General features: G+C 41.5%; 1 protein-coding gene across 1 annotated transcript in view; it reads left to right on the forward strand.

Moving 5' to 3' along the window:
• LOC126101601 (sarcoplasmic calcium-binding protein) overlaps window positions 1-13,880 on the forward strand; it is a 165,545-nt gene that overhangs the window by 117,089 nt on the left and 34,576 nt on the right. Inside the window, exon 2 of the mRNA XM_049912278.1 lies at window positions 12,291-12,410. Coding sequence (XP_049768235.1) covers window positions 12,291-12,410 — 120 coding nt within the window. The remainder of the gene's footprint in view (window positions 1-12,290; window positions 12,411-13,880) is intronic.

Here is a 13,880-nt window from a genome sequence, read left to right on the forward strand (position 1 = left end):
ATGGCAAGGAAAGCGTTTCTGAAGAAGAGAAATTTGTTAACATCGAGTATAGATTTAAGTGTCAGGAAGTCGTTTCTGAAAGTATTTGTATGGAGTGTAGCCATGTATGGAAGTGAAACATGGACGGTAAATAGTTTGGACAAGAAGAGAATAGAAGCTTTCGAAATGTGGTGCTACAGAAGAATGCTGAAGATTAGATGGGTAGATCGCATAACTAATGAGGAAGTATTGAATAGGATTGGGGAGAAGAGAAGTTTGTGGCACAACTTGACCAGAAGAAGGGATCGGTTGGTAGGACATGTTCTGAGGCATCAAGGGATCACCAATTTAGTATTGGAAGGCAGCGTGGAGGGTAAAAATCGTAGGGGGAGACCAAGAGATGAATACACTAAGCAGATTCAGAAGGATGTAGGTTGCAGTAGGTACTGGGAGATGAAGAAGCTTGCACAGGATAGAGTAGCATGGAGAGCTGCATCAAACCAGTCTCAGGACTGAAGACCACAACAACAACATGGACAGTTTTGCATCTAAGCGACTCAGTCGGTAAATACACCCCATCCGGAATGTCTAGGAGTCACTCTGGACCGAACTCTGACCTACAGGCAGCACTGCGGGAATACGAGAATGAAGGTGGAAGCCAAAAATAATAATCTCGCAAGATCACTGGGTATCTCGACCACAAATCCTGAGGACGACGGCACTAGCAACATGTTATAGCGCTGCAGAGTATGTGTGCCCAATCTGCCACCAATCTATCCACGTAAACATAGTTCTGTCCACATAAACATGGTTGACAGGGCGCTAAACAAAACGTGTAGGCTTGTTACAAGGTGTCTGAAACCCACGCCACTTGTAAAATTCTTACAGTTAGCAGGCATTGCGGCACCATATGTGCGTCGTGAAGTTACTGCGAATGGGGAAAGAACAGACCAGGAAACCTATCCCTTATATAGGCACGTGGCAGAAGCCCCGAGGTTGACGTACAAAGGTAGTTTCCTCAAGGCCACTTCAATCTTGTAAGGAGCAGCAACTACAGCAAGGAAGAAACTGTGGATTTCTCATCTTGAGAATAACGCTACCTGGCGTCCCCATTCGAAACCTCCTTCCCATCTGGGCATGAACTGATCGTGTGGAGGTCACTCAACACTTTTCGTTCTGGAGCTGGAGTTGGAAGAGCGAAGAGTAGCTAATCTCCAGAATGGCACTTCCTTGTGGATACCATCTGCGACTGCGGGGAACCACACACCATGGAGCACCTTGTGGATTGTCGACTGAGTCCTGCATCTCACACAGGTGATGTACTGCGTGCAACTCCGGGCGCAGTTGTAGTTGCAAAATTCTGGCCAATAGTAGAGTAACTTCATTATTCTTCCTTTCATTTTATAGCCTGTCTTAACTACTCGTAATACTGGGGTTGTCCACAGTTACTCATGATCTGCCGCAGTCGTCGTCCTGTGAGTACATTGACAGTCGATGTAACTCAACTAGTGGAGAGTTAATTTAGTTTAATTAAAGTATTATTACAAAGGCAAACAATACTTACAATACAAAAGGAGCAGCTACATGCTAACTCCTCAACAACCAAAACCAGACTTCCTCTCTTTGCCAACATGGCTGAACTATTTATACTTTCGTAACAATCCCAAACAATCCTCAGCATTGTTTAAAACTATTATTTCATTAATTAAAAATTAAAACTCTCATCCTAAAACAAATGACACATTTCAATGATTACCTAGATTATTATATATCAGACACACGTGTGAATTCTAGTCTATATACTAATTGTATCGTGTATAAACGCTTAGGTGTCAAATGTTAACAGTGCACTTGTTATATTTACTAATTACAGAAGATTCATATCATATAAAATATTCCTACCAATTAATGGACTTCTACACATTAATGTAATTAAGATTCCGTAATAGTTTTCTTTGTAACTTTTTCACACTTTTTCCATACACCTCGGTGTCAGTAATTATTGTTTATGGTTAAAATTTATTGTTTAATAAGTCTCTTTTAGACTGTTACGTTTCAATTTGCTTTTAATGATAATAATCATGTATTGCTTATGATTCAAATTAAAAAATTATCCATTTGGGACGGAGAGCCATTATGTTGGATGGGAAGCATGTCCCGCCACTAAAAGAGCAGATGCCTTGTTGATATCGGCAAGGACGAAACATGGTGCGTCCCCTTTTTTCTGTCTTTGTTCGTATAGGGTGTCTATAATTAAACTTACGCTACTTGAGAGGGCTCCCCATGACAAACGAGTGATCCTAGGACGATGAAACTTTGTGGAAACATTTGTAAGAACAGGAGGAAGAGACATAACGAACAAACTATTGAAAGAAACACATTTTAATTTCCATATGAGAGAGTGACGTTTGTTAGTGCTATGCTTACGTTCCATGTTACAAATATTGCTTAATGTGACGCCCATCTGCATCCACGACAGCTGGAACCGCACAACAGGTACCGTTTCACAACCGTTAGCAGCACTTCTCGAACGGTGAACCTTGGAAGCTTCAGCAGCCGTGACACTGCTCGAGCACTGCTTCAAGATCGTACATTGCTTCCAGCATTCTCAGCCATTGTAACAGTAACTTCTTCAACGATTTGTGGCTCAGTTGCGCGTCGGCCTCTTCCAGGAGGAAATCCCCAACCGCTAGTTAATTCGAACTTCCGAATCATGTTCTTAAACCCCGGTGCGGAAAGAGTACCTCTCTCCTTTACGGTGTCTACTCGCGAGGAGTAGCAGTAGTATTGCTATTGTTTTGATAAAACAGCTTTACGGGTATGTTGTCCAGACCCACGTTGACTGACTGCAACTGCAATGAACACTCACGCTTGTGTTCCAACCAGACATCGCCGTTCCAGTACTGGCATCTAACATAAAGTCGTGACACTAATGCTATTAACAACGCAAATCCTGCAGCGCACATTCTGAACATCAGAGTACCATTTAGATGTAGATGTAGATGTAGATGTAGATGAAAAGTCCCTACACGTAGGGACATGTCCGCACGGTTGGAAGCTATGAGTCGAACTCATCACAGACTCGACTCATTGTCTCTCTACCCGCTTAGCGCTAGCTATGTGCCTACCACCGACCTGTGTAAGGAAAAAAAAATTGTTTATCGTCGGGTAATGGATCGCAGACCCTTTACAACACTGACATGAAGACCGTAAATCATGGAAAAGTCCAGAGCAGTGGATGTCTAAGGCTGACCACGATGATGATGATCAATACCAGAGCCAACTGTGTGATGGCCTGGGTGTTCTCTCCCAGTTTGGGATCCACACGAAGTTTTCGTCAGTGGCGGAATGAATTTTTCACAAACATTTTAAACAATAACACATAAGATGCAACAAAAAAGAAAACGAGCAGGAGAATATGAAATGAAAACCTCTAAAAGCATTGCAATGTCGTTGTGGAAGAAGGTTCCACCCCTGTAAGACCGCTGAGGTCCCACACTTGCCGCTAGAGGGGCACAGCCGCAAACCCATGTGACTACAAGAGTGAACACACTCATGCGTTGATCGTCCACTGCATTCAGTCGTGCTGAAAGTAGTGTAACGGGGGCTTCATAAGAAGGGCAACTGGCGTGTAGTGCGTTTCTTGACGCGGAAGGACTCCAGGAAACGGAAATTCATCAAATAATGGCACAAGCGTACGGAGAGCACTGTATGTCCGTTGCAAAGGTCACGGCATGGCACAAGTGATTAGGGAAGAATGGATGTCGTTAGCTTATAATGCATTGCCGGTGCCACTATATAGAACGTGGGTGCAATCATTATTCAAGAGCTGCGAGTTACTGCAACAATAATTGTCGCAGAGATCGGATTGAACGCCAGAAATGTTCTCGCCATCATTAAGGACAATTTGAGATTTTGCAAAGTATACGCCCAATGGATGCCTCACAGTTTTGAACCAGCGCAGGACCGAGCAAGATAGCGCGGTGGTTAGCACACTAGAATCGCATTCGGGAGGACGATGGTTCAAACCCGCGTCCTGCAATCCTGAATTATGTTTTCCATGGTCTCCCTAAATCGCTTCAGGCAAAGGCCAGGATGGTTCCTTTGAAAGGGCTCGACCGACTTCCTTCCCAATCCTTCCCTAATCCGATGGGATCGACGACCTCGCTGTTTGGTCCGCTTCCCCCTACCTACCAACCAGCGCAGAAAGCATGTCGAATGGGACACTGTCTCGAACAACTTGCGACGCTATGCTATGAATGAAGATGATTTCCTGGCTCGAGTGGCCGCTGGAGACGAAACATGATGTCATCACTTTGAGCCCAGCTGAAGCATGGAGGGTCACTGCCGTCGAGCGATCCAACAATCAAGCATAATTTGTTACAGTTATGGTTTATGCCTTTTTCCAAGTAATCCACGAGAATTATTCCTTGGGAATCAAAAAGAAGGAAAAGAAAAAAGACTGTGGCCATCATTTCACCAGCTGACAAAACGGGTTTGTCTTCTTCAGTGTACTTTCATCAGCCTTTGTCCTTGTTTTGAGTGCCGTTTTGACTCTGGTGTGAAATAATGGAGCCATGTTTCTTCATCAGTCACAGATCGGCGCAAAAAGTGTTGCGGATTGCGATTAAACATTGCCAGACATTGTGTGAAATGTTGTGCCGGATACGCTTTTGGTCGACAGCTAGCATTGACAGCACCCACCTAGCTTTTTCATAGCCGATTCTCTGTGCAGGATATTATGCTCTTCGCTCGGTTGAGATGCCTGCAGTCTTATCAATCTCACGAACTTTTGTTGGGGAATCTTCCATTACCATACCACGGATTTTGTCAGTGGTTTTCTTCATGGTGACCTCAATTGGACGGCTTGAGTGCGTTTCGTCTTTGGTACTTGTCCGACCACGTTTAAATTCATTAATCAAAAAGTAAACAGTCTTCACCGATGGTGCAGACTCTGCTTGAACCTCATTCAAATCTGTTTTGATTTGTGCGGCAGTTCACCCTTCAAATGAAAATGTTAAAAACCAGTAGGAAACTCTTGTTTTCCCAATTTTCAGCCACAGTCGACACAATGACAAATTTCGATGGCTGCTAACAATGAACGCTGTACATCATTGTAATTTTTTATACGATCCTTGAAATAATCAAACTTACCAACCATGGAGGCTCAACAAAAATGTTCAGTTCTTTCATGGAAATTTGCCTTATCAAGCCATCCCCATACAAGTTTCTGTTTACAGGCCTTCGGCTCGACCTTTTTTTTCTTTTTCTGCTCCTCATACTAAACAAAACAGTGTGAAATGGGACCTTTTCTACATCTTGATCACGCTACAGTCCGCAACGGCTACTGCGAAGTTCAAAATGGTTCAAATGGCTCTGAGCACTATGGGACTTAACATCTGAGGTCATCAGTCCCCTAGAACTTGGAACTACTTAAACCTAACTAACCTAAGGACATCACACACATCCATACCCGAGGCAGGATTCGAATCTGCGACCGTAGCGGTCGCGTGGTTCCAGACTGAAGCGCCTAGAGCCGCTCGGCCACAGCGGCCGGCTACTACGAAGTGCTTGGAATGAAATGGCGCATTGAATCAACTGGCCGCTTCACAATCCCGACCCGAACTGCATCGAGCATCTTTGAGCCGAACTACAGCATTGGTCGCTTAAACGTAACTAACCTAAGGACATCACACACATCCTTGCCAGAGGCAGGATTCGAACCTGTGACAGTAGCAGCAGCGCAGTTCCGGACTGAAGCGCCTAGAACCGCTCGGCCACAGCGGCCGGCCCTCGCAATGTAGAAACATACTTGCATCAAGTGCTCGACCACTATCAGTCCCTTCTCGTGTGACAGCCAGTATTAACGCGACATATATGAATGGATCTCTGAAGAACGATCTACACTGAAGGGCCAAGGGAACTGGTACACCTGCCTAATATCGCTTAGGGCCCCCGCGAGCACGCAGAAGTGCCGCAGTACGACGTGGCATGGACTCGGCTAAAGTCTGAAGGTAGTGCTGGAGGGAACTGACACCATGAATCCTGCAGGGCTGTCCATAAATCCGTAAGAGTACGAGGGGGTGGAGATCTCTTCTCAACAGCACGTTGCAAAGCATCCCATATATGCTCAATGTTAATGTCTGGGAAGTTTGGTGGCCAGTGGAAATGTTTAAACTCAGAAGAGTGGAGCCACTCTGTAACAAGTCCGAACGTGCTGGAATGGCCCAAGTCCGCAGGATGCACAATGGACGTGAATGGATGCAGGTGATCAGACAGGATGATGACATACGTGTCACCGGTCAGCGCCACATCGAGACGTATCAGGGCTCCCATATCACCCCAACTGCACACGTCCCACACCATTACAGAGCCTCCACCAGCTTAAAAAGTCCTCTACTGACATGCAGGGTCCATGGAGTCATGAAGTTCTCTCTATACCCGTACAAGTCCATCCCCTCGATACAATTTCAAACGAGACTCGTCCGACTAGATAACAAGTTTCGAGTCATCAACAGCCCAATATCTGTGTTGACGGGCCCAGGTGAGGCGTAAAGCTTTGTGTGGAGCGGGCCTTCGGCTGAGAAAACCCATATCGATGATTGACAGTTGTTGATGGCCCAGCATTGGAATCTGCGGCAATTTGCGGAAGGATTGCACTTGTGTCACGTTGAACGATTCTCTTCAGTCGTTGTTGGTCCCGTTCTTGCAGGATCTTTTACCGGCCGAGCGATGTCGGAGATTTGATGTTTTACCGGATTCGTGATATTCACGGTACACTCGTGAAATGGTCGTAAGGGAAAACCCCCACTTATTCACTACCTCGGAGATGCTGTGTCACATCGCTCGTGCGCCGACTAAAACACCACGTACAGACTCACTCAAATATTGATAACCTGCCATTGTAGCAACAGTAACCGATCTAACAACGGTGCCAGACACTTGTTGTCTTACATAGGCGTTGCCGACTGCAACGTCTTCTGCCTGTTTACATACTCCGTGTTTGGATACGCATGCCTATACCAATTTCTTTGGGTCCTCAGTGTATATGTATATTTGTTCACGTGTTTCTGGAATAATACGCGAAATTACTGGGGCATGTGAGTAGTATATTGCAAGCTGGAATAGCTTTCGCCTGTTGCTAAGAATTTTAACGGAACCATAAGATGATATTTAGCAGACATGGCATTCGTGATTTAAATAAAAAACTCTGCCCCAATCACATATTTGATAAAGCTTGGTATGACACGTTTCAAGAATTACTCTTACTATCAAGTGGAGATATTTTCTTAGGTATTTTATGCGATATTTGGATGCGTGTTCTCCCTCTCCCCCTGCCGTCGTCTTTTTGTGGTTTACTGCAATCGGAAAATGGGACAAAATAACAGCTATCCACAGTTTTACCAACAATTGTTTCCATTTCTTTTTCACTTTAAGGGACTCCGGAACGCCCTATACTTGCAATGTTAAAATAACGCTTATAAATTACATCTTTCCTCACAAAGTATTTGAGGTAGGAAGTTGAACTTTTTACAGATTATTTATTGGAATATGGGCTACAACTTAACACAGGGATTTTACAAAATTTTAGTTCAGTTATTAAAGATGATTTTTTTTCAATTGTAATGAAAATTCACAACATTTTTTTGCAATTTTTATTTATATATTCAAAAATATACAGTTTTTTGGAAAAAGGCTGTGTTAAATTATGCAGAAACTGAAAGTTTGAAACAAATATGTTTGGAAGATCCTTAGAAAACATGTAATTAGTATGAGAAAATAAAAGTTTTGGGAATCGAGCGACAAAGATTGGATTAACTTTTTAGTGCATTCCAGGTCCATAGGATGGATTATCTTCATCCTCTGCAAACTCCTCCTGCAGCTTCCTCTTGTTCCTCCTCCTGTTTACTCTTGCTTGTATTTCTAGACTCTTTACAGCCCTGTCTGCAGCCCAAAGGCGTTCCTTGTCTAATGCAAGCATCGCTCGTACCATGTTAGAACCTATCTTCATTCCCATATTTCTAAATACCTTGCACCTTACAATGTTGCCATCATTGAAAGTCGCAACAGCATCATACACACCAAAGTGAAGTGTTTCTATTCCAACAAATACAATCTTGGGGATTCTCAACCATATAACAATATTTACACTTTCATTGGGGTTTTGAGTTTTTCCGTGAATACACTTTTTCAACAGTTCAGTTATTAATAATAATAATAATAATAATAATAATAATTATTATTATTATTATTATTATTATTATTATTATTATTATTATTATTATTATTATTATTATTATTATTATTATTATTATTGGTTAATAATAACACCATTTGACAGCAGTTTAACAGCGCCACAGTGGGTCACGCCCATGTAGAACACATTTCAAAAAAAATTTAAAAATAGTTGTAGTCTTCGGAATTGAATAAATTATATATCTATTAAAAGGTAGTAGTCTGCAGATTCAGAAAACGCAAAAAAGTAAAAATTGAACTTTTCATGATTTTGAGCCTTTCCGCAGCCCCTTAAGAAACGCGCTCACTAGCATATATTAAGTGATGCTGTATTGACGAGTAACTGTTCGGCATCCATTCCGGAGCAATGACGACGAAAAATTTTACAATAGCGTGAAGTAGTTTAGATTAGATTAGATTAGATTATATTAGATTAGTTTTTCGATCCATAGATCCGTGCTGAGGAGATTCTCGTGGATGTAGAACATGTCAATATTTTTTTTTTTAAAAAAAGCTGAAATAACAATACTAATAGTATGAATATATACAATACATCATTTGTTTCTATTAAAAAATTCGTCAATAGAGTAGAAGGAGTTGGCCCCTAGTAAGTCCTTCAGGCTCCTTTTAAACTGATCTTTATTTGTAACTAAATTTTTTTTGTTTGGTGGCAAATTATTGAAGATGTGTGTTCCTGAGCAGTGGACCCCTTTTTGAACTAAAGTAAGTGCTTTTAAGTCTTTGTGCAGATCATTTTTGTTCCTGGTATTGTATGTATGAACTGAGCTGTTTGTTGGAAAAAGAGATATATTATGTTGGACAAATTTCTTTAAGGAGTAAATATACTGAGAGGCAGTAGTTAGTATACCCAGTTCTTTGAAGCGGTTTCTACAGGACGTCCATGAATTTACTCCACAAATAATACGTATTACACGCTTTTGGACTCTGAAAACTTTTGTTTGGCTTGAAGAGTTACCCCAAAATATTATACCATATGACATTATGGAATGAAAGTATGCAAGCTTTTTAATTTTTATGTCGTCTATGTCTGCTAACACTCGAATTGCAAATACAGATTTGTTAAGGCGTTTCTGCATTTCTGTGGTGTGCTCCTCCCAACTGAATTTATTATCAAGTTGTAATCCCAGTAATTTAAGACTGTCAACCTCTTCTATCTGCTCTTCTTCATAGTTTATGCATATGCTGGGTGGAAACCTTTTACAGGTTCTGAATTGCATATAGTGAGTCTTTTCGAAGTTTAATGTCAGTGTGTTGGCTGTAAACCATTTATTAATATCCATGAAAATATCATTAGTACATCTTTCTAAAACTACACTCGACATACTATTTATTGCAATACTTGTGTCATCTGCAAACAAAACGAACTCTGCTTCTGGCAGTGTAACTGATGAGAGATCATTAATGTACACAAGAAAAAGCAATGGCCCTAAGATGGATCCTTGTGGGACACCACATGTAATTCCTTCCCATTCTGATGATGACTGATGACTTAATTCACTAGTCCCTTGCACTGACACCCTTTGTTTCCTGTTAGCGAGGTATGACGTGAACCATTTTGCAGCACTGCCCGTGACACCATAGAATTCTAATTTATTCAAAAGGATGTTATGGTTCACACAATCGAATGCCTTTGACAAATCACAGAAAATACCTCGAAGAAGTCTGACATACCTTTGACAAAGACGTTTGTCGATGATCTTTTACAGCGTAATACGGACGTTAAGGGGCTCCGGAACGCCCTTTACTTGCAATGTTAAAATAACGCTTATAAATTACATCTTTCCTCACAAAGTATTTGAGGTAGGAAGTTGAACTTTTTACAGATTATTTATTGGAATATGGGCTACAACTTAACACAGGGATTTTACAAAGTTTTAGTTCAGTTATTAAAGATGATTTTTTTCAATTGTAATGAAATTCACATTTTTTTGCAATTTTTTTATTTATATATTCAAAAATATACAGTTTTTTGGAAAAAGGCTGTGTTAAATTATGCAGAAGGTACTGTGTAACATTTACTGAAAGTTTGAAACAAATATGTTTGGAAGATCCTTAGAAAACATGTAATTAGTATGAGAAAATAAAAGTTTTGGGAATCGAGCGACAAAGATTGGATTAACTTTTTAGTGCATTCCAGGTCCATAGGATGGATTATCTTCATCCTCTGCAAACTCCTCCTGCAGCTTCCTCTTGTTCCTCCTCCTGTTTACTCTTGCTTGTATTTCTAGACTCTTTACAGCCCTGTCTGCAGCCCGAAGGCGTTCCTTGTCTAAAGCAAGCATCGCTCGAACCATGTTAGAACCTATCTTCATTCCCATATTTCTAAATACCTTACACCTTACAATGTTGCCATCATTGAAAGTCGCAACAGCATCATACACACCAAAGTGAAGTGTTTCTATTCCAACAAATACAGTCTTGGGGATTCTCGACCATATAACACTATTTACACTTTCATTGGGGTTTTGAGTTTTTCCGTGAATACACTTTTTCAACAGTTCAGGTGCTGCTAAGTCTCTGAAAATAGGTTAGCCACAACACATACTTTATCTCACATCACTAAAATGTACCTGATGAACACGGACGTTAATAGTAACACCATTTGACAGCAGTTTAACAGCGCCACAGTGGGTCACGCCCATGTAGAACACATTACAAAAAAAATTTAAAGATGGTTGTACTCTTCGGAATTGAATAAATTATATATCTATTAAAAGGTAATAGTCTGCAGATTCAGAAAACGCAAAAAAGTAAAAATTGAACTTTCATGATTTTGAGCCTTTCCGGAGCCCCTTAATGCTATCTCGTCGAAATTAGGAATTACGTGAACCATGGCTGTAGTAGTACAGTTACAAGAATTTGTAACAGCAATTGGTTACAAGTATGGTTTAAAAATAATTCCAATCCCAAAAAAGCAGGTGTTGACAGATGTGAAAATTACCGAACTATCAGTTTAATAAGTCACAGCTGCAAAATACTAACGCGAATTCTTTATAGATAAATGGAAAAACTGGTAGAAGCCGACCTCGGGGAAGATCAGTTTGGATTCCGTAGAAATACTGGAACACGTGAGGCAATACTGACCTTACGACTTATCTTAGAAGAAAGATTAAGGAAAGGCAAACCTACGTTTCTAGCATTTGTAGACTTAGAGAAAGCTTTCGACAATGTTGACTGGAATACTCTCTTTCAAATTCTAAAGGTGGCAGGGGTAAAATACAGGGAGCGAAAGGCTATTTACAATTTGTACAGAAACCAGATGGCAGTTATAAGAGTCGAGGTACATGAAAGGGAAGCAGTGGTTAAGAAGGGAGTAAGACAGGGTTGTAGCCTCTCCCCGATGTTATTCAATCTGTATATTGAGCAAGCAGTAAAGGAAACAAAAGAAAAATTCGGAGTAGGTATTAAAATCCATGGAGAAGAAATAAAAACGTTGAGGTTCGCCGATGACATTGTAATTCTGTCAGAGACAGCAAAGGACTTGGAAGAGGAGTTGAACGGAATGGACAGTGTCTTGAAAGGAGGATACAAGGTGAACGTCAACAAAAGCAAAACGAGGATAATGGAATGTAGTCGAATTAAGACTTTACTTTTACTCATTATTATACTTCAACAAAACAGTGACTCAAGAAACAGAATTCATTACGAATATTTTCGAGATAACGACAGAGTAAATAAACATGAAACAATCGACAATCACACCAGCGATATATATTGAACCATCATAGGTTAGCCACAACACATACTTTATCTCACATCACTAAAATGTACCTGATGAACACGGACGTTAATAATAACACCATTTGACAGCAGTTTAACAGCGCCACAGTCGGTCACGCCCATGTAGAACACATTTCAAAAAAAAATTAAAAATAGTTGTAGTCTTCGGAGTTGAATAAATTATATATCTATTAAAAGGTAATAGTCTGCAGATTCAGAAAACGCAAAAAAGTAAAAATTGAACTTTTCATGATTTTGAGCCTTTCCGGAGCCTCTTAAGCCGATGACGATGCAGCAGACAGAAGTTTCACGTATTGCCTACCTCTTTGTTGCAGAGCTTCCCGGCGCGGCTGTACCGGAAGGAGGCGGCCGGCCGGCCCAGCGCCCTGGAGCGCCACCTCTCAGACTCGGACTCCGACAGCGACTCCGATGACGAGCACCGGCCCAGGGAAAAGGTAACCACAGCTGTGTCTGACGCAAGCGTCGATACCAAACTGCCCTTGTGGCAACAGGAACGAGCGTGCTTAAAGATTTACACTGTCCAGTCACGTTAATGTGGCCACCCTGAATAACCAACTTTCGCAGCTCGGACTGCTGCGAGACTTGAAGGAAGAGAGAATGAGCTGGAAGGTGCCAACAGAGGTGCCCGACAGAGGTGGTTCCACTCCTGAATCTTCCGTTTATTTCCATCATTGCTTCTTCGATGTACCGATTGAACAGTAGGAAGAGGGGGGGGGGGGAGACTACATCCATGTCTTACACCTGTTTTAATCCGAGCACTTCGTTTTGGTCGTCCACTCATATTATTCCTTCTTGGCTCTTGTATACAGGGTGAAAAGTATTTTAACCGACAAACTCTGGGAGGTTTCAGGGGACATCAAAACAAATATTTTTCCCTAATGTCATTTTTCCTATGAGCAGGCGCGGCTCGTAATTAAAGGCTCTGAGGCGGAGCCGCCCCAAAATATACGTTAAAGTAAATTGCGCAAGAACATATTACAAAATTTAAATTATCAGGACGAATTTCGCACATTTCCCATTCCGACTAAAATAACGACTGTCAACGTTTTTGGAACTGTTTGTATCGATAGATGTTTTCCGAACGATTAGTAGTGTTTAGGCTGCGCATTGGAACGTCCGTAAGCTGCATGTAGTAGCGGTTTGGGGGCGTGGCTTCTACATAGTACCGCTCTTTATGGGCGACCCGAAGGCTCAGAGCGTGCAGCCTAAGGGTGTCATACCAACCACCACACGTTTTTCACGTTCCACTATCTATGTAAGGAAGGAATGCAGAGTGGCCGAAACTTCGCTATCCAATCTCTGTCTCTGCACATCTCTACTACGCCTCAATGCGTCATTAATCGACGTTTAGTATTATTGTTTTGATAATGTTTTACATAGTTGTTTTGTTTCTACCATTGGCTATTTTATCCACATTTAGAATAAGTTTGCAAATATCCCGCCAGAGTGCACTAGACTACGGTAACTACAGGCTCTCTAACCGTAACAACAGTACTGCCATCTAGCGAGAGTTTCATAAGTGATTAGAGGACAAAGCGCGCGAAATTTGTCCCGTGACTTTACTTTCCTTGCTTGCTGATGCTGACTGCTTTTGTCGATATCGTGTGATATAGCAAGTTTCTTTTTCGGAGTGTATTTTGCAAGATTTTAGTGAGTTTTACTTGCTTGTGAATATCTGCGACATACCGCGAGTGTGAAACCAGCGCAATATGAATTCAGTGTACAATTTAGTAGATAAAAACTTGGAACACGGACATAGGATGCAAGTGAAAGAACTTGGTGCACCCAGACCCGATCTAACGATCAATCAAGAACAGAAACAGTGAAAATCTAGGCAAGGATACAAACGCAGTTTTAATAGAGCAATGTACGATGCAGCTGAGTGGTTGTGTGGTTGTGAAGTG

The sequence above is a fragment of the Schistocerca cancellata genome, chromosome 9 (genome assembly GCF_023864275.1).
Source record: "Schistocerca cancellata isolate TAMUIC-IGC-003103 chromosome 9, iqSchCanc2.1, whole genome shotgun sequence".
NCBI classification, from domain to species: Eukaryota; Metazoa; Arthropoda; class Insecta; order Orthoptera; family Acrididae; genus Schistocerca; species Schistocerca cancellata.